Source organism: Phacochoerus africanus, chromosome 2, assembly GCF_016906955.1.
Source record: "Phacochoerus africanus isolate WHEZ1 chromosome 2, ROS_Pafr_v1, whole genome shotgun sequence".
Classification (NCBI taxonomy): domain Eukaryota; kingdom Metazoa; phylum Chordata; class Mammalia; order Artiodactyla; family Suidae; genus Phacochoerus; species Phacochoerus africanus.
In genome coordinates this window covers 248,044,585-248,065,378 of record NC_062545.1, presented here as the reverse complement: position 1 = coordinate 248,065,378, position 20,794 = coordinate 248,044,585, and the positions used below count along the sequence as shown (strand labels likewise).

The 20,794-nt window shown below is 36.3% G+C and overlaps 2 protein-coding genes across 2 annotated transcripts; both read right to left on the bottom strand.

Moving 5' to 3' along the window:
- Positions 1-2,610: 2,610 nt before the first annotated feature.
- Positions 2,611-3,629, bottom strand: LOC125121327 (olfactory receptor 13D1-like). Its single transcript, XM_047769575.1, has one exon. The coding sequence runs from the start codon at positions 3,565-3,567 to the stop codon at positions 2,629-2,631; it is 939 nt and encodes a 312-aa protein (XP_047625531.1). The 5' UTR covers positions 3,568-3,629; the 3' UTR covers positions 2,611-2,628.
- A 15,791-nt stretch (positions 3,630-19,420) lies between these two features.
- On the bottom strand, positions 19,421-20,359 carry LOC125120848 (olfactory receptor 13D1). Its single transcript, XM_047769254.1, has one exon. It carries the CDS (start codon positions 20,357-20,359, stop codon positions 19,421-19,423), a length of 939 nt encoding a protein of 312 aa, XP_047625210.1.
- Between the last annotated feature and the right edge of the window lie 435 nt (positions 20,360-20,794).

Genomic DNA, 20,794 nt, shown 5'->3' with positions numbered 1-20,794 from the left:
CTATGTAATCTGACGTTCCTGGAGAATCAGAAATACTCAAAAGCACTTGAAAGAATATGGCAAACAACACATCATACCAAAAAAGTTTGCTGTTTTCTTTTTACTTATTACCTTTTAACCTGATTCTGGTAAATCTTCTGATGTATTTCTTTTCTTTCTCTCTTCTCCCCTTGCACTGTCCCTCAGGAATAACAACTGAAACCCTGACAAGAGTTCACTGTAGGAAATTAACTTTCATAGGGACCATTAACATTAATTTTTTATTTCTCTTTTAAGAGATGTAAATAACCTGTTAAAAAGTTTTGCATTTTTAAAATCATGGAAGTTGTTCCCAAATTAATTAAGAGAATTTGTAATGACACTATTTTTGATCTAGTGTCAAAATAGTTGCCTCCTTCATTGATGCAAGATTTATTCAAGAGCTGTATTTCTGACAGGCTTTGTATAATTTTTTTCCCAACACTGTATTATGGAACATTTCGAATTTAAAGTAGAACTGAAAGAACTTTACCTTGAATGTCAAATACTCACCACTAGATTCTACCACTAGTATTTATTAGATTTACTTATCTCATGTCTATGTGTCTGTTCATCTCTCAATTCCCCCATTAAATCCATATCATTTTTTAAAAGTCCATGTCATTTTTGATGCATTTCAAAGTAGATTATAGAAATCATTATCCTTTCCCTTAAATACTTCAGTGTATGTGTTATTAACTAGAGTTTAAAACTGTGTTTACAGTTTTTTCTTAAAATTAAAAATTTACCTATATGAAATTCACAAATCTTAATAGTCACAGTTTTGACATATGTACAGCTGTGTCACTCAAATCCCTATTAAGATATAGAACATTGGGGAGAAGAGATGTGGGAACCAGGCAAATGGAGGCATAAGGTAGGAAGGAGTATTTTTACTGTAAACATTTTTATGTTTTTGAATTAAATGAATGCATTCCTATTTTTAAAAATTAACATGTCTCAGAAAAACATATAGAACATAAACGTAACCTCAGGAAAATTCCTTCATGCCCCTACCCAGCTGATATTTACTCTGACCACTCCCCCACATAGATGGCCACTGTTCTGACTTTTAAAAGACCATTGATTAATTTTACCTACTATTGAACTTTAGTATATACTCTTCTGAAAAGAACATTCTGGTTACTGTGCAGAGAATAGATTATAGGAGACCAAAAGTGGAATCATGTTTGATGTATTTTCGCAAATAGAACACATTACTCAAGGTGCTATAGATTAGACTTCAGTATTTCTAAATCATTGTTGGTGAAGAAACTGCTCTTTTAAAACTCCCTGTATTTCTTTTCTGCAGCTCTCAGAGCAAAAGGTGCAGTTTGTTTTGGGGGTAAGCCCATTCACTCTCCTTTTTGGAAAGAATCATATTAAGAAGTGCTTTGAGTTAGGCATCCATTCCCTTTTATTGAGATAAGTGCTTATTCTTGTGCTACTGTCAATCTTGTAGCAAGACAGGAACCAAATAGGAAAATGGACTTACGAGGGCTCACGTGAAGGGGAATGGCTAATAGATACCAGGAACAATGATATTTAATATCAATTTATTTTTGCTAATTGTCATTGTCTCTATATTATTTTAAAGTCTAACCAAAGATTTAAAAAATACTGACCTTTTGAATGTGGGTATTGGGAGATTTTATTTCTAGTCTTTTTTTTTTTTTTTGAAGTCAATATTATCTTGGATAAGTAGGCCTTCGGTAGGGTATTTGATAACTTACATGGGGATACAAGCAACAACAACCATTAAGAAATACAAAGTACTAGTTATAAGTCATAGGGATGTAATATATAGCACAAGGAATATAGTCAATATTTTATGATAATTTTGTATTGTTTATCTCTAATATTTGTGGGAAAAAATGTATTATTGAGAGCTTAAACAACATAGAGGCATACAGATTAATGGAGAGGAATTATGGAAAAATGTAGAACAATAGTCTGGCACAAAAAAACCAGAAACTGGAACATGTAAACATTCCTCAGAAAAAAGAGAGAGGAAGAAGTAGATGGAGAAGTGGAAAGGACAAGAAGGAAGGGAAGATAAGGAAAAGAGAGAAAAAAAGGAGAGAAGAGCAAGGAAAAAGAAGGGAGCGGAGAGGAGAGATTCATCTTGAGGAAAAGTGGCACATTTGTCTCAGCTGAAAACAACTAGAAACCAACAGGACAGTGTTCAGAAGGTTTACATGAATATTCTGTGTTAAAAGGAATAGGAGGAGTTCCCACTGTGGCTCAGTGGTTAATGAACCTGACTCGTATCCATGAGGATGCGGGTTCCATCCCTGGCCTCACTCAGTGGGTTAATGATCTGGTGTTATCATGACCTGTGGTGTAGGTCGCAGACATGGCTCAGATCCACGTCCAGTGCAGGCCAGCAGCTACATCTCTGATTTGACCTCTAGCCTGGGAACCTCCATATGCTGTGGGTGCAGCCCTAAAAAGACAAAAGACAAACAAAGAAACAAAAAGGAATAGGAGTCCCATATTTGGACTTATAAGCAGTTAAGTTTTCTTGACACTGGGTTCTGTGACTTCATCTCAGAATGCAAATGACCTGATCTGGCCCCACACTGAGGATGTCACATTCCTCAAGTGTTTTCACATTTTCCATAAATGCAAGTGTCGGCTCAGGACTTTTTTCCCAGCTTCTTTCACCTCCTTATTCCTCAGGCTGTAGATGATGGGGTTCAACATCGGGGTTACCACTCCATAAGAAAGCCCAATGATCTCATCAGATGCTTTTGTGTCCTTTGACTTGGGCTTCATGTACATAAAAAGGGCTGACCCATAGAATAAGATGACCACAGTCAGGTGGGCCGAACAGGTAGAAAAGGCTTTTTTTCTCCCTTCAGCAGAATTAATTCTCAGGATGGAAGAGAGTATGAAAACATAGGAGATGAAAATCAACAGCAGAGGAATCACCAATAAAACAACACTTGCCACTGTCATGACAATCACATTGACAGTGATATCTGAGCAGGTGAGTTTAAGAAGGGCCAGGATCTCACAGGTAAGATGATCAATGATGTTATTCCCACAGAAAGGCAACACCACTGTCAGGACTGTTTGCACTAAGGAGTTCAGACAGCCTGTGATCCAGGACCATGCAGCCATGTGCACATACAGCACCCTGTTCATGATGATGGGGTACCTCAGGGGGTTGCAGATGGCCACATAGCGGTCATAGGCCATCACAGCCAGGAGCACACACTCAGTGGAGCCCAACCCCAGGGAGACAACCATCTGCAGAGCACAGCCAACAAAGGAGATGGATTTTCTCCCAGACCTAAAGATGATGAGCATTGGAAGAATGGAGGATGATGTGTAACAGATGTCCAAGAATGAGAGGTTCCCAAGGAAGAAGTACATGGGGGTGTGGAGGCGAGAATCTAGGATGCTGATGATAATGAGGAGGCTATTTCCCAGGAGGATTATCATGTACATGATGAGGCAGAGCATGAACAGACAAAACTGGAGCTCTGGGTATTGGGAGAGTCCCACCAGAAAGAACTCGGTCACAGCTGAGTAATTCCTCATCTCTGAGTGTTAGTGTCACCTTCAGGGTTTAGAAAAAAACATGACTCAGGGAAATTTGAATTTTTGATGTGTTTATCAAATCATTTTTACTTTTGTTGTGTTGTAATGTTCTTAGGATGGCCCCTGGAATTAGCAAGGGCTAGGATAGTACCTTAATTTCATCAGTGATTAAATAGGCACCATGAGATCAGTACTACTGAGGTTCACACAGTAGCTGAGACTTGGAATTGTGGGGAAAAGTTCCAGGCTTCTAATTAAATAAAATCTAAGGAGAAACTACTTTCAAATCTGGATATATAAGAATCAATTTATTAATGAGTATTTTGAAATAAAACTGCATTCTACTTATGGTGGATTTAAAATATTGTATAGATTTCTATACCAGGCCACTTATCTTCAATATAACTATTTTCAACTACTTAACTGTTTTTAGTCTCAGCTAGATCAACTACTACCTCAGCTTGTCAAATGGGAAGAAAACTATGTATGTGGCAGTTTGTTTTGAGAAATAAATTAGATAAATATTAAGTGTCCAAAAGAGTAAGGTTGTTCCCACATGTTGTCTAAAATTATACATGTATAGTGGTGGTATACAATATAATAAGAGATATAGTACAACATTAACAATATTAAGTATTTATATGCTCATATATATTATAAATTATAACTTTTAAATCTACTTAACTGACTCAAAAGGAAAAAATTAGGTTTTTTTTTTAATTGTATGGCAAGAGGATTGAACTTTGGGGTTATAACTTATGGAACATGAATATTTTCTGATCCAAGAAGCAATCTGCCTCTCAGAGTTTTAACTGGATAGATGTTACCCATCTGAAAAGTTAACAGTCTGGCAGTCAAGGCCTGGAATCTGCCCTCCTTTAATATATGTCACTTAGTGCTACCTTTCTTCCCAACTTTTTTTGGGTAATTTTCTAATGCTCTATTTTTCTCTTTTCTTCTGAAGCTTCTAGTGATATCCTCAGTACTCTGAAATGGCCATGCTGAATTTCTTTTAGTCTCTTCCAAACACTCTTTCTTCTTTATTCATTTGTACCTGGTGTTTTCTTAAGCTGGAGGGACTTCTCCTAACTTAGGTATGAACTTTTCTAGGAGGATTTTCATGCTTCTTGGTCCAAATAGGATGTCCCTGCTATGTGCTATCCCAGAACCCTGTAGTTTCAGCTCTGCCAGCCTCCTTCACTTACTCACATTACTAATATAATGTAATTATAACATATATATATGGCACTAAAGAAAATACTCCCATATATCACTTGCAGCCCTACAAAACAAAACAAAACAAAAGAAAACAAACAAAAAAGAAAATACACCCAAATGTCAACTGTCTTCCTCTGGAATATGAGATTTGGGGCATTAATAATTTTCTTTATATTCTTGATATTTTCCACGTAATTCTTAACCTATATTGCATGGTTATAAATATCAGAAATAATATTTTAAAAATTTCCTTGTAAGAGAATAGTGGCAAAGAAACTCAGAACTTTGGCCTCAATTTCCTCTAAAACTCAATTAGGAAGTAAAACAGTCAATGAAGAGGAAATTAGAGTGGGACTTTATGTGGCTTTATATCACATAGATTGATTTAATGCCATTTGGTGTTCTGAATTCAGCCAGTCCATTTCACATATATATCCATCATCAGCAGATAAAGAGACACAGGCTGAATTATTCCAAAATGATTCCATAACCCACCATTTAGAATATAAACAATCTTAGCAGTGGAGATAGGATACACTGTAAAGTAACAGCAATATCACACAAGAGAAGGAAAGAGGAGATCTTAGGAGGGAGCATGGGCAACATCAGGGGCTTCTGTTACCTCAGGCTTTTACTTTCTGCCATTTTAGCAAAGAGGTCAAATTTGAATTTCTTGAATCTCCAGGTTTTGTTCATCTTTCTTCAAAGGCTTGGTCCTTATTGGTTCTTACCACTGGCCATCACCTATAGAAAGAAAGCAAACTCTGCCTGAGCATATGGGTCATGAAGCATTCACCCTTCTCCCCATGTTTACAGGCAGGAGTGGGCAGTGGTTTGTAAAGAACATGTACACACTGAGATTCCCCAATATTAATCCAAGGAATTTTTTTGATGCACACTCACCATGGAAGATTTCCTCAAGTGGAAATTTTCAGCACTAATTGTTGCATTCTATATCCTGCTTCATCCACTCTTTGCTACTGTTCATAAGCACTTTGTCTTTCCCGTATAACAGACCCCTGGCAGGAGATCCTAAATGCTTGTCCAAGTAAATTGCCCTCTAGGAGCCCTAAAAGGAGTTGATAATAAGCAATATTGAAGGAATTAAAATTAAATCCTCTTCTCTTTTTTCCACATGGTCTTCAGAATTCTAAGTTTTTAAACTAACATTGCTGTGTGGGTACAAAGGGGAATTCTCTGTTGCTGAGAACACAGCTGAAAATTTAAGCTCTTTGTAGAAGCCTTTGTCTGAGCAATAGATGCTTTGGGGAGATTAGAACATGCTATCTTGCATATTCTAATCATTTATAGGACTGTGGCATGGAAGCCTACTGTGCTCTTGTCCTCTTCCAGCTTTATTCTTATTACTGGTGAGGTGTTTTTATGGAGAACTACTGCGTTTTAATTGAAAGAGCAATTGTTTGGAGTCAGGGGACTTAGAATTCAGTCTTAGCTCTGTGGTTTTTGCACACAAACCTTGAGTAGGACACTTCACATGAGCATGACGTAAAATGAGGTAACAGTACTCTGAGGTTGTTGTGAGGATTAACAAAACATACCTGAAAGATCTTGGTACAGAGGGAATACATGGTGCATATTAGCTTAATCTGAACTTGTAGGCTGCTATTTTTTCATTTTCCATGATAAAGAGAAACAGTCAATTTAAAGTGATGTACGTAAGTATCCAAGATATTTCCTTCATCCGGCATACCCTATTTCCCATGATTTATTCCACTGTTTTTTTTTTTTTCAAACAAAACAAGTCACTCAAAATTCCTTGTTCCCACTTCTCTCCTTTCTAAAAATGACTACTCCCAACTCACCTCTGGCTTATCTCATTTAAGCATCAGTATAGGATCCTCAGATTTTCCTCTTAAAACAGGTAACATGGTTTATTGGACTATATTTTTTATTGGACCATTGACCATAGTCTTCAAAACAAGGAAGCCATTTTAAATGCAGGCATGAATATCTCTATTCAATATTCCTTTTTTCCAGTGTTTCACCAACATTTTCTGTCTACATAGAAGTTGCTATAGCTATTTCTTCTTAAATTAGTTCAAATATTATTCCTCTCTGAGCTATAATCATGCTCTTAGAATCCATAGGCAAATATCCCCCAATTCCAGATGACAGCTGATTGGGGTCGGGGGGCAAACCAAAAATAAAGCTTTCATCTCCAATGGAAATTCATGTTAGAAATTTGTATCAATAATAAATCAGCCTGCCACATAAGTACTCTTTAACCCCTGGGTCCTAAACGTTTTGAGAGGGTGTACCAGTGGCTCTGGCAACCAGAGCAAATGCTCCTTTGTTTTCCTCTAAGACAATTTAATCCCAGAAGTGATTTAAAGTTGCAACTTTACTCAAAAAATTATATTTTTACAGCCACACCTGAAGAATATGGAAGTTCCCAGGCTAGGAATTAAATCCAAGCTGCAGCTGCGACCTAAGCTGCAGCTGTAGGACTGCTGGATCCTTTAACCCACTGTGTGGGACTGGGGATCAAACCTGTGCCTCAACAGGGACCCAAGTCCCTGCAGTCAGATTCTTAACCCACTGCACCACAGTGAGAACTCCCAAAGTTAAATCTTTAAATTTTGCTGAAAATAGTAACTTTTAGTATGTTAATGTCTCAAAAACCTAAATTGTACTTTACTTATTATTAAACAGCAATTTTTCTTTCTTTTTTGAATTACTTTTCCCTTGATTATGGAAATAATATATACTCATAGAAAATTTGGGAGAGCAGAAGAGCCTGGTGGAGAAAATGAAAGTCTTCTACAATTTCAGATATAACTTTTTATTTTTATGCATATACTACAGATAATGAAAATTTGAGGGCACATTGCATTTCCTGCTTTATAATCTGATGTTTAAAATTTACAGTATTTTGTGTGTATTTTCTCACATTATTAAGTGATGTTAGTAAATGCCATAATATTTTTACCTAGTAAAGAGGGGTGGGAGGAAACTCATGTAACAAGAGGAAATGAAACAGTTTGCTGTTGGATTCTTGGCAGCTTTCTACTTTTTTCTGACTTTTTGAAGGTAATGACAAAGTTGGAGCACTGAAAATAGAGCTTCCCTTAGTATTACTATTTCTAGTGAGTAAAAGCCAGGTTTTGGTATTTTAATTGCTTCTGCATGTATGTTCGTCCAGCATCTTCATAATTGTGTAGGTTTTAGTGAGTATGTTCGCTTTAGGTAGGTGGCTAGCTCATCTACAATAATTATATCATGAAATAAAGGGATGAAACACATACTTTTAAAAAAAGAATAATTTTTTTTTTTTTAATTTGCTTTTTAGGGCCACACTCGCAGCATATGGAGGTTCCCAGCTAGAGGCTGAATTAGAGCTATAGCTGCTGGCCTATGCTACAGCCACAGCAATGCCAGATCTGAGCCATATCTGTGACCTATACTGCAGCTCATGGCAATGCTGGACCCTTACCCCACTAAGCAAGGCCAGGGATCGAACCTGCAACCTCAAGGTTCCTAGTCAGATTTGTTTCCGCTGAGCTATGACGGAAACTCCAAAAAAATGAATAATCTTTTATAGCACGTGTTCATTTTTCTCTAGATGTTTTATAGTTGTGTGTATGGGTTTCTTTCTTTGCACTTAGATATTTTATTTATCTCTAGCTTATTTGAGGCACAATATGGGGTCAAGTTTAATCTCTTTTCAATACAACTTGTCTAATTCCCAGGCACCATTTATTAAATAGTTCATCTATTTACTTCTGATTAGTAACACTGTTTTATAACAAATACTAGTTCACTTAGGCTATGAATAAACTTCTGTATATGTCCATGGTATTTCTACATGCTGCTCTTTCCCTTTGATGTCTTTGTCTTTACCTGCACCAGTACCACACTATCTGAAGTGTGCTCTTGCTTCATGATCAGTCTTGATATCTGGTTCGGGGAGTATGCATTTCTTATTACACAGCGTCATCTTGGCTATGCGGCTCTTTACTCTTCCATGATCTTTAGGACTAATTTGACAAATGTAAAAAAGTCCAATATCATTTTGTTTGGAATTTCACTGAATTTTAAAAAATTGGGGCAAATTAATATACTTTGTTTTAAAATAAAAGAGAGCTTCACGATTTACTTGGGTTTTCTTTTAAGTCTTTAATGTTTTGATGTTTAGTGGTCATTTTATTATCATCGTTTAAAATATTTGGGAATTTTTCATAATCTATTTCTAACCTATTAATTGTTTAATGGTATCTTTAAATTTCCAGATTTAAAAGTCATTTTGGGAGGTTTTATTTTCAAGATTTATTTTTGATATTTTTGTAGTATGGTCAGAGTTGAAGTTTGAATGATATTAATTCTTTTGTTATTGAGACTGCTTCCTTTTCTAACATTGCATTAATTTTTATAAATATTTCATTTGGGTTTGAAAAAATTCTCTAGTGTTCTAATGAAAAGTTACATATGCATGTGTTTGTATGTGTGTTTGAAAAGTTACGTATGCATGTGTTTGTATGTGTGTTTATTATTTCATCTATTAATTCGAGACAAACACATTAAATTCTCCCCTTTTTATTGTAAATTTGTCTTTTTCTTGCAATTCCGTCAATACTGAATTTGTGGTATAAAGTGCATAAAGTTCAGGACTACTTTTTCTGTCTAATAATTTCCCTGGTAATGCTTTTTTCCTCAAGGTCCTTTAACCCTGACTTAACTAAAGCAGTAGCTTTCTTTTGGCTGGTATTTGTGTGGTTTATGTTTTTCCAGTATGTTACTTTCAACTTTTGTCACCTTTTAGGAATTTGAATTTTTCTTGTAAATAGAATATACTGGATCAGTTGAACTTACCCTTAGGATAAGAAATAATTTCCGCATTAGAAAATGTGTTAATGTAAATCTTCACAGTGTCAATTGACAATTTCTAACGGATGCATTTAACTATTTAAATTTAATGTGAATATTTATGCATCTGATTCTTTGATACTAATTTTTTTAAAATCCACAGTTCTTTAACTTATATGGGAAAAGAACCTGTCAAAGAATGGATATATGTGTAACTGAATCACATCTGAAAGTATGCTTTGTAAATCAAGTATACTCCAATATAAAGTACTTTTAATGTGTCTGCAATCCTTATGAATATGATTATCTCTGATTTCTAACTCTTCACATTGTCTTTCCTGTTATTTATGTTTAAAATTTCATTTTTACCTAATATGCAAGTCCTCCAAATTACTGCTGGTTGTTTTTTATTTTTAGCAAAGGTAGGGACAATTTGGATTTACTCACATATTTACCAATTTCTTTGTTTAGTATAATTGTTTTTTCATTCCTTTCTTTTCATATGAGTACAGTTTCTTTGTGAAACTTATATGTGGTAAAAAACTCATCTTTGTCTAAAAGTGTCTTTATTTTGTTATCTCTCTTGAAAGATTGTTTAGTTTGTTCCAGAACTCTAGATTTTTAGTTATTTTCCATGAACAATGTGAAGTATTATTCCATTGACTTTGGGCCTCAGTTCTCATTGATGACATTTCTATTTTTGTCTTTATTTTGAAACATTTGACAAAATAAATACTACAGATAGAATTTTATGATATTAAAATTTATTTTTAATTAATTTTATTAAATTTATAGTTGTATAACTATCATCGCATGCCAATTTTATACCATTTCCATCACAAAACCCTAGTCCATCCCCCTACCCTCCAACCTGTCTCATTTGGAAACCATAGTTTTTCAAAGTCTGAGAGTCAGTATCTATTCTGCAAAGAAGTTCATTGTGTCCTAGATTCCACATGTAAGTGATAGCAAATGATGTTGCTATCTCACTGTCTGACTAACTTCACTTAGCATGATCATTCTAGGTCTATCCATGTTGCTGCAAATGCCATTATTTATTTCCTTTTAATGGCTGAGTAATATTCTATTGTGTATTGGTATTCCGTGTACCACACCTTCTTTATCCACTCCTCTGTTGATGGGCATTTAGGTTGTTTCCATGTCCTGGCTGTTGTATATAGTGCTGCAATGAACATTGGAGTACACGTATCTTTTCGAGACATGGTTTTCTCTGGATAGGTGCCCAGGAGTGGGATTACTGGATCAAATGGAGTTTTCTGAGGAATCTCCATACTGTTTTCCACAGTGGTTGCACCAATTTACCTTCCTACCAATAGTGTAATAGGATTCCCTTTTCTCCACACCCTCTCTAGCATTTATTGCTTGTAGGCTTTTTGATGTGGCCATTCTGGCCAGTGTAGGTTGGCACCTCATAGAGGTTTTGATGTGCATTTCTTTAATCATTAGTGCTGTTGAACATCTTTTCATGTGTTTTTTGGCCATCTGTATGTCTTTTTTGGAGAATTGTCTGTTTAGATCTTCTGCCCATTTTTTGATGGGTTATTTGTTTTTTTTTTTTTTTTTGGTGTTGAGCTGCAGAAGGTATTTATAAATTTTGGAGATTAATCCCTTGTCAGTTGATTAACTTGCAAAGATTTTCTCCCATTCTGTGTGTTGTCTTTTCATTTTGCTTAGGGTTTCCCTTGCTGTGCAGAAACTTTTAAGTTTAATTAAGTCCCATTTGTTTATTTTTGTTTTTATTGTCATTACTTTAGGAGGTGGATTTGAGAAGGTGTTGCTGTGGTTTATGTGGGAGAGTGTTTGCCCTATGTTTTCCTCTAAGAGTTTTATAGTATCCAGTCTTATATTTAGGTCTTTGTTCCATTTTAAGTTTATTTTTGTGTATGGTGTTAGGAAGTGTTCTAATTTCATTCTTTTACATGTGGCTGTCTGGTTTTCCCAGCACCACTTATTGAACAGGCTGTCCTTTCTTCATTGTATATTCTTGCCTCCTTTGTCATAGATTAGTTGACTGTAGGTGTGTGGGTTAATTCTGGGCTTTCTATCTTGTTCCACTGATAATATTAAAATTTAATGGGATTTTCCATCATTATTTCTAAATAACAATAAATATTATCATAGAAGTAGCACCAATACATTCTTGACTATTTTCCATGGTTCCTTATTAGACACTAACTTTATCATGACACTTTCCTTAATTTAAACATACATATCTCCTGTAAACAGCATATATATGGGTTTTGTTTTTATATCCATTCAGCCAATATGTGCCCTTTGTTTGGAGCATTTAATCCATTTACATTCAGTGCAATTATGGATAAGTATGTATTTATTGCCATTTTGTTAATTGCTTTGAATATTTACTTTGGGTCTTTTTTTTTTTCCCCCTTACCTTCTTTTGTTGTCTTCTCTTGTGGTTTGCTGACCATCTTTAGTGTCGTGTTTGGGTTTCTTTTCTTTTCTTTTTTTTTTTTTGTCTTTTTATGGCCGCACCCATGGCATATGGAGGTTCCCAGGCTAGAGGTCCAACTGGAGCTGCAGCTGGCCTACACTGCAGCCACAGCAATGCTGGATCCGAGCTGCATTGGCAACCTACACCACAGCTCACAGCAATGCTGAATCCTCAACCCATCAAGCGAGGCCGGGGATCAAACTCACTTACTCATGTGTGCTAGTTGGGTTTGTTAACTGCTGAGCCATGATGGGAACCTCTGCTTTTCTTTTTTATGTGTGTGTCTATTGTAGTTATTATTTTGGTTTGTGGTTCTCTTATTTTCAAATGCATTTTCGATGTTCTGCATTTGCATTCTCCTCTTCTCATGTCTGCTAGTTTTGATATCGTTTTTGGTGATGGAGACATTCTTCACAGAACTAGCACAGAATATTTCAAAATTTGTATGGAAACACAAGAGACCCCAAATAGCCAAAGTAATATTGAAAAATGAAATGGAGGAATCAAGCTTCCTGACTTGAGACAATACTACAAAGCTACAGTCATCAAAACAATATGGTACTGGCACAAAAACAGAAATACAGACCAATGAAATGGGATAGAAAGCCCAGATATAAACCCAAGTACCTATGGACAACTAATCCATGACAAAAGAGGACAGAACATACAGTGGAAGAAAGATAGCCTTTTTAATAAACTGGAAAGCTACATGTAAAAGAATGAAATTAGAACACTATCTAACAATATATACAAAAATAAAATGAATTAAAGACCTAAATATAAGGCCAGATACTATAATGTTCTTAGAGGAAAACATAGGCAGAATGCTCTTCGGCATAAATCACAGCAATATCTTCTTTGATCCACCTCCTAGAATAATGACAATAAAGATGCAAATAAACCAATGGGACCTAATCCAACTCAAAATCTTTTGCACAGCAAAGGAGACCATTAAAAAAATGAAAAGACAACTCACAGAATGGTAGAAAATTTTTGCCAACGATGCAATAGATGAGGGCCTAATCTCCAAAATATGCAAGCAGCTCATGCAACTCAACAGCAACAACAAAACAACCCAATTGAAAAATATACAGAAGAGCTAAATAGACATTTCTTCAAAGAAGCTATGTGGATGGCCAACAGGCAGATGAAAAAATGCTGAATATCACTAATTATTAGAGAAATACAAATCAAAACATTGTAGTTACAACCTCACAATAGTCAGAATGGTCATCGTAACAAGTCAGCAAATAACAAATGCTGTTGGTGGGAATGTAAGTTGGTACAACCACTATGTAAAGCAGTATGGAAGTACCTCAGGAAACTAAATATAAAGCTACCATATGATCCAGCAATCTCACTCCTGGGCATATACCTGGAAAAAACTTTCATTGAAAAGGATACATGCACCCCTATGTTCATAGCAGTACTAGTCACAATAGCCAAGACATGGAAACAGCCTAAACATCCATCAACAGATGAATGGATTGAGAAGATATGTACATATACACAATGGAATATTACTCAGCCATAAGAAAGACAAACTAATGCCATTTGCAGCAACATGGATGAGTCTAGGGACTCCCATACTAAGTGAAGTAAGCCAGAAAGAAAAAGACAAATACCATATGATATCACTTATTTGTGGAATCTAAAATATGGAACAGATGATCCTATCTAAAAATAAGAAACAAACGGGCAACCAAAAAAACAGAACAGATCATGGCCAAGAAAAGCAGACTTGGGATTCCCAGGCGGAAAAGGGGAGGGAATGGGATGGATGGGCATTTTGGGGGTTTGGGGGATGCAAACTGTTGTATTTAGAATGGATGGGCAATGGGATCCTGCTGTATAGCACAAGGAAATGTGTGTGATTAGGTCACTTTGTTGTACTGCAGAACTTGATGAAACATTGTAAATCAACTATACTTTAATAATAATAAAATAAAAAAAGAAGAGTTCCCTTATGCCTCTTACCAGTCTTTCCCTGCCCCAACTCTTCCAAAAGAACTACTTTTGTGATTTTTTTAATACTATTGGTTAGTTTGACCTGTATTAAAACTTGAGTATGTACTCTTTATTTTTTTAAAGTAAACTTTTTCCTGTGTTTTCCTACTTCTTAAAAGACATATAAACAGCTGTACATAATTAATGTATACAATTTGATGAATTTGGAGATAACATATACGACAATAAAATCATCATCACAATCTGTGTTACAAATGTATCGATTACTTCCAAAAATTTCCTCCTACCCTCTTATTTATTATTATTGTTATTTTATGTTAAGAACTCTTAACATAAGTTCTATCCTTAGAAAAATTTAAAGTATAGGGTACAGTATTGTTAACTACTGGCATTATGGTCAGTATATCTCTAGGACTTATATAACCAAAACTCTGTACCCTTTGATTAATTTCTCATGTTTTTCCTTTCTTCCAATTCCTGGCAACTACCATTCCACTCTCTGCTTGTATGGACTATTTTAGATGCATTGCATACATGGTATCATTTAATATTTGTCCTTCTGTGACTGGTTTATTTCACTTAGCATAATGTCCTCAAGGTTAATCCATATTGTTGCAAATGGCACGATTTCTTTCTTTCTTAAGGCTGAATAATATTACATTTAATTTATACCATCACATTTTATTTCTCCACCAATGGGCATTTAGATTGGTGCTCAGTCTTAGCTATTGTGAAATTGCTGCAGTGAACATGGGAGTATAGATATCTGAGATCCTGATTTCAATTCCTTTGGATATATGCCCAGATATGAGATTGCTGGATCATATGGTAGTTCTATTATTAGTATTTTGAGGAACCTCCACACTTTTTTTCATAGTGGATGTACTAATTTATATAACCAACAACAACATACCAGGGTTTCCCTTTTTTCCACATCCTTGCCAACAGGTTATTTTTTCTTTTCTTTTCTTTCTTTTTTTGCTGATAATAATCATCACAACAGGTGTGAGGTAATATATTATAGCTTTGAATTGCATTTCCCTGATGATCAGTGATTTTGAGCACTCTTTTTATCTGCTGGCTTTTTGTATGTTTTCTTTGGAGAAATGTCTATTCAGTTCCTTTGCCCAGTTTAAATTGGGTTATATTATTTTTTGCTATTGAGTTATAATTAATCCTTTATCAGGTATGTGGCTTGCAAATATTTTCTCCCATTCCACAGGCTGCCTTTTCATTTTGTGGTTTCCTTTGCAGTGCACTAGATTTTTAGTTTGTTGTAATCCCTCTTGTCTATTTTTGCTTTGGTTGCCTGTGCTTTTGGTGTTATAACCAAAAAATCATTGGCAAGGCCAATGTTCAGAAGATTTTTTCCCTGTTTTCTCCTAGGAGTTTTATGATTTCAGGTATTGTTTAAATCTTCAATCCATTTTGAGTTAAATTTTTTTGTATGGGATGAGATAAGCATCCAATTTTATTCTTGTGTATGTAGATATTTAGTTTTCCTGAATTGTCTTGGAAAGAAGCCTGACCTTTGATTCTGATATCCCCTATATATATGCTACAAAGTTTAAACTCTATATAAGGACATTTTCTTTTAAATGTTGAATCAAATATCTCAACACTATAAGAAACAAGTTTTTAATTGAGAGAGAAATACAATTTCAAAATAAACCCCAGTAAGATTAGAGATGGAGACATCTAATTGGAAATAGATAAATGGATTGATGAGACAGGCTACTTTTGGAGAGGGGAAAGTGCATATCAGGTACAGGAATAAAATCTTTTTTCAATGACTGTCTCAGAAGAAATTTGAGAGCAAATATACTTTCAAGAAGAGACAGCTGACATATGTTTAGAAATTAGATGAAATAGAATAAAAGGTCATATAATAAGTGATAGTATTTTCTCCTTTTCATTATTTCTCCATAAACTATATATAAATTCTTTCAACTAGATTTGATGGAAGTATACACAACTCACATTAAAATATTTAATAACTTTTTAAAATAATATGTATCCTGTAAATTTCAGATTGAGGCTAAAAAAGAATTACCTTGTCAAGTCCTCATTCAAGAGAAAAAGAAATGTTTGATGTTGCTAATATCTCTCTCACTTATCTCTAGGGGCTATTGTAAGCTTCGTATAGGGAAGAGCAGTAAACAAGCATTAGTTAATGTAAAAAAAGCAGGCATATTCAACTTAAAAGAAGGAAAAATTATGGGTTTAATTGCCCACATTTATGACTTTTAACCCAAGGGAAGTCAGTGCTATATAAGATAAAACTTTTTCTTAACCAGACTTATTGCTAGTGATGTGAATTAATGTGTAAGGGGTCATACCGGCTCTATTCTTTCAAATGACAGTGTCTATTAAAAATTAAAAATATTTTACAAAAAAGCAAACTGCAGTGATCTGAAGAATCAATATATTTATTAAAGCACAGGGAATGGTTAAAAAAAGTACAGAACATCAGTTTGGTGCAAAATATGAGAACAAAAAATTAGAAAAATATAAATGCTCCAAAAAGAACTAAAGGTCAGAGAACTTGGTATCACTTAGATAACATACCATATATATATTTGGCCTCAAAAATATAAGAAGGTGGAGGGAGATACAAGGTAAGGGGATATATTAATTAGGATATGGTTGTAAGTGGTAAAATCTAACTAAAGTTATCTTTGCATAAAATACTAATTTGAGTCCTAAATATAATGTGCACAGTTGAGTCTGATTTTAGCCATAGCTGGATTCAAGAGTTAAGATGACATCATCAGATATATTCTCTATCTCCTTTCTCCTCTCCTTAATTAGACTCTCCCAGGTATTGGCAGAGATGACCAGCAGGAGCTCTTGGTTTAGGCTCTTCTAGTTTAAAGATCATTGCAGAGAGAGTACCTTTTTTTCTGACACTTCTGGAAGCACTTCTGGAATTGAGTCTAATTGCCTTTACTCAGGTTACTTGCTATGCTATACTGATCATTATGTCTAGAGGAAAAAAAGTCTTTCAAAAAATTAATTAATTATTGGCAAGGTTGTTTCCGTGCTTACCCCTGTCAACTTAAAAAAATGCACAACCTAAAAGTTGAGAGTTAAGTTTTATTTGGGGTAAAATGAGGACTTAAGCCTAGGAGGCAACATCTTAAATAAACTTAAGAAAACCGCTCTGAGGAGTGGGGGAGGGGTTTTAGGATATATATAGAGGAGTTTTTGCAACAAAGGACAGGTAGTAGGAACAAAAAATTACTGCTAATAACAGAAAACCAGATATCTTTAGGAATTTAGTGCTTTTCTATGGGAAGATGCAAAGGTCTAGGCTCGCTGAAATCATTCCTCTGACATACACCTCAGCTATCTGGGACAAGTATCCTGGATTTTTCACCTCAGTTTCCTTAGGGCTTGCAGTTAGGAGTGGCTGCAGTCTGATGGCTGCTGGATGGCAGGTATTCTTTGTTTCCTTCCTGAGTTCCTTCAGGGCTCTGTGGCCTACCCTTCGAGGTGGCTCCACTCATTGATGACTGTGACATCTTTTGTTTTTTTAAAAAATAGCCAGGGCAGCAGTAGTTTTGAAATACTACTTTTTTTTTTTTTTAAATGGTAGCTCTGAAATACCATCCCAAAGAGGCACAGGTAAATAATATCAGTGTATATGTGATAAAGGTGAAGGGGGAGGTACATGTAGCCATGGACACATTTCAAAGAAGTTTGCTGCTGGTCTTGTGAAGGTTACTGCTAGTCACGAGGAGCAGACATCACCATGAAGGATTTCAGTGTTTTCCTAGATACAAGGAGATGCAAGAATTGGGTTCATAAAATCTAAAAATATCTATCTAATGACCTGTTTTGCCAGTTTTCCCAGAGCACAGAGTGCCTCACTCCTGATCTCCACCCTGATCTCTGCTCAGGGTTTGTTGTGGGTCTGCAGCTGCAGTTGACCCATGATTTAATCCATTCAGAGGGTGATGGAAAGTGCCAAACTCCAATTTGCACCCCATATTTCCAGAGGGTTGGGTCAGTCCCACCATGTTCAACATGAACTGAGAGTGTGGAACTGTTGGTTCCTCAAAAGAAAGCATACATTATCTTTCTACATACCGTGCAGATCTGCAAATTGTGTAGCAATATTTTGCAGGGATATTGCTTAACAAAAATGATAGATAATTCACTTCAAAGAGACCAAGAAAAGACAAAGTGATACCGGAAAGATGATACCGGAATCTGGGTTCTTGTTTACGGCAGTTGAAGAATGAACTCCGTGAACACATAGGCAGCAAGCAAGCAAAGTCTTTATTAAAGAAAAGCAAATAGCTCCCGGGACAGCTGGGAGGAGGGAGAAGAGGCCCCCTTTTTCTTTTGTCCTTTAGGGGTTTTTATTCCTTAAAGAGGGGGATGGTACCAATGTGGGATCCAGAAAGATGTGGTTTTCTCCCATTGGCCTTGCTCAATTACTTCTATCAGTCCTTGTCCAATAGGGGTTTTAGGGTTGGAAATGTCCTGTAAATTTTACGGTTTCTTTGTCCTTTTCTTTCCTTAGATTAAGTCACCATTCCTCTCATTCCTTTTTTATCAGTTGAGGAGTGCGCTAGAGAGTCACATTTCCTATAGTAAACAAAGTCTGTGGGGAATGCACATTTCCTATAATAAAACAAGGCCTGTGGAGGTGTTACTCCCAGGAGCCCTTAAGCCACAAAGGTTAATCAATATTCATATTAAAAGAATGAATCAGGAGTTCCTGTCGCGGCGCAGTGGTTAATGAATCTGACTAGGAACAATGAGGTTGCGGGTTCGGTCCCTGCCCTTGCTCAGTGGGTTAGCGATCCGGCGTTGCCATGAGCTGTGGTGTAGGTCGCAGATGCGGCTCGGATCCCACGTTGCTGTGGCTCTGGCGTAGGCTGGCAGCTACAGCTCCGATTGGACCCCTAGCCTGGGAACCTCCATATGCCGCGGGAGCGGCCCAAGAAATGGCAAAAAGACAAAAAAAAAAAAAAGAATGAATCATAGCCCATGCTCCTACACTAACTACCTGAGTTAGTATTAGAGAAGAAAGGAGAAAGGAACTATACAGAGGAGAGAGGAAAGGGGAGAAGAGAAGACAGGAGAGAGACAGAGACAAATTAATTTATCTTGTTGAACAGCATCGTGATTTTCATGGGAGAAATTAGCAGACCTGCTAGAGCTGGAAACCCAGAAGATTGGGCACTATTTCAAAGATTTGCATGCCCATTTTTCCGTTTTTTGTTGAAAAGGTTGAGGGCCTCGTATTTGGCTTTATAAACACACAAGCTGCCATAATGGTAGATTTTACACCATGATCTTTGAATATAAAAGACAAAATTATTCCCCCTTTTAGGACATCATATGCCTCAAATCCTTTCATGTTTTTAATAAATGCAAGTATCGTGTCAGGACTTTTTTCCCAGCTTCTTTCACCTCCTTATTCCTCAGGCTGTAGATGATGGGGTTCAACATCGGGGTTGCCACTCCATAAGAAAGCCCAATGATCTCATCAGAAGTGTTTGTGCCCTTTGATTTGGGCTTCATGTACATAAAAAGGGCTGACCCATAGAATAAGATGACCACAGTCAGGTGGGCCGAACAGGTAGAAAAGGCTTTTTTTCTCCCTTCAGCAGAATTAATTCTCAGGATGGAAGAGAGTATGAAAACATAGGAGATGAAAATCAACAGCAGAGGAATCACCAATAAAACAATATTTGTTACTGTCATGACAATCACATTGACAGTGATATCTGAGCAGGTGAGTTTAAGAAGGGCCAGGATCTCACAGGTAAGATGATCAATGATATTATTCCCACAGAAAGGCAACACCATTGTCAGGACTGTTTGTAATAGAGAAGTCAGACAGCCTGTGATCCAGGACCATGCAGCCATGTGCACATACAGCACCCTGTTCATGATGATGGGGTACCTCAGGGGGTTGCAGATGGCCACATAGCGGTCATAGGCCATCACAGCCAGGAGCACACACTCAGTGGAGCCCAACCCCAGGGAGACAACCATCTGCAGAGCACAGCCAACAAAGGAGATGGATTTTCTCCCAGACCTAAAGATGATGAGCATTGGAGGAATGGAGGATGATGTGTAACAGATGTCCAAGAATGAGAGGTTCCCAAGGAAGAAGTACATGGGGGTGTGGAGGTGAGAATCTAGGATGCTGATGATAATGAGGAGGCTATTTCCCAGGAGGATTATCATGTACATGATGAGGCAGAGCATGAACAGACAAAACTGGAGCTCTGGGTATTGGGAGAGTCCCACCAGAAAGAACTCGGTCACAGCTGAGTAATTCCTCATCTCTGAGTGTTAGTGTCACCTTCAAGGTTTAGAAAAGGACATGATTCAGGGAAGTTTAAATCTATAATGTAGATTTTCAATACACTTTAACTTCCAGTATTGTGCTTGATTATTGGCACATTCCTAGGAATCACAAAGGGCAGAGATATGATGCTAATTTTCTTGAGGATGGAAGTGAGGCTTTGAGAAATCCAAAACATGTTAGGACCACACAGCAGCCACTAACACTCCAAGAGTTCTACTGGGAAGTGCCAAATAAGATTTAGAACAAACTGTTTTTAAATATAGATATGTATATAGGGATGTCTTTATTAATGGAAAATTTCAAATTAAAGCTGTTTTTTGATGAAGATGGCTTCTATTTAAAAGATTATATAAATCTAGCACTATATCATCCAACCTGGGTATAACTTTGATAAATTGCACAATTTTTCT

Coding starts and splice junctions, on each gene's coding strand:
- LOC125120848 (XM_047769254.1), bottom strand. CDS start 20,359: ATGAGGAATTACTCAGCTGTGACCGAGTTCTTTCTGGTGGGACTCTCC.
- LOC125121327 (XM_047769575.1), bottom strand. CDS start 3,567: ATGAGGAATTACTCAGCTGTGACCGAGTTCTTTCTGGTGGGACTCTCC.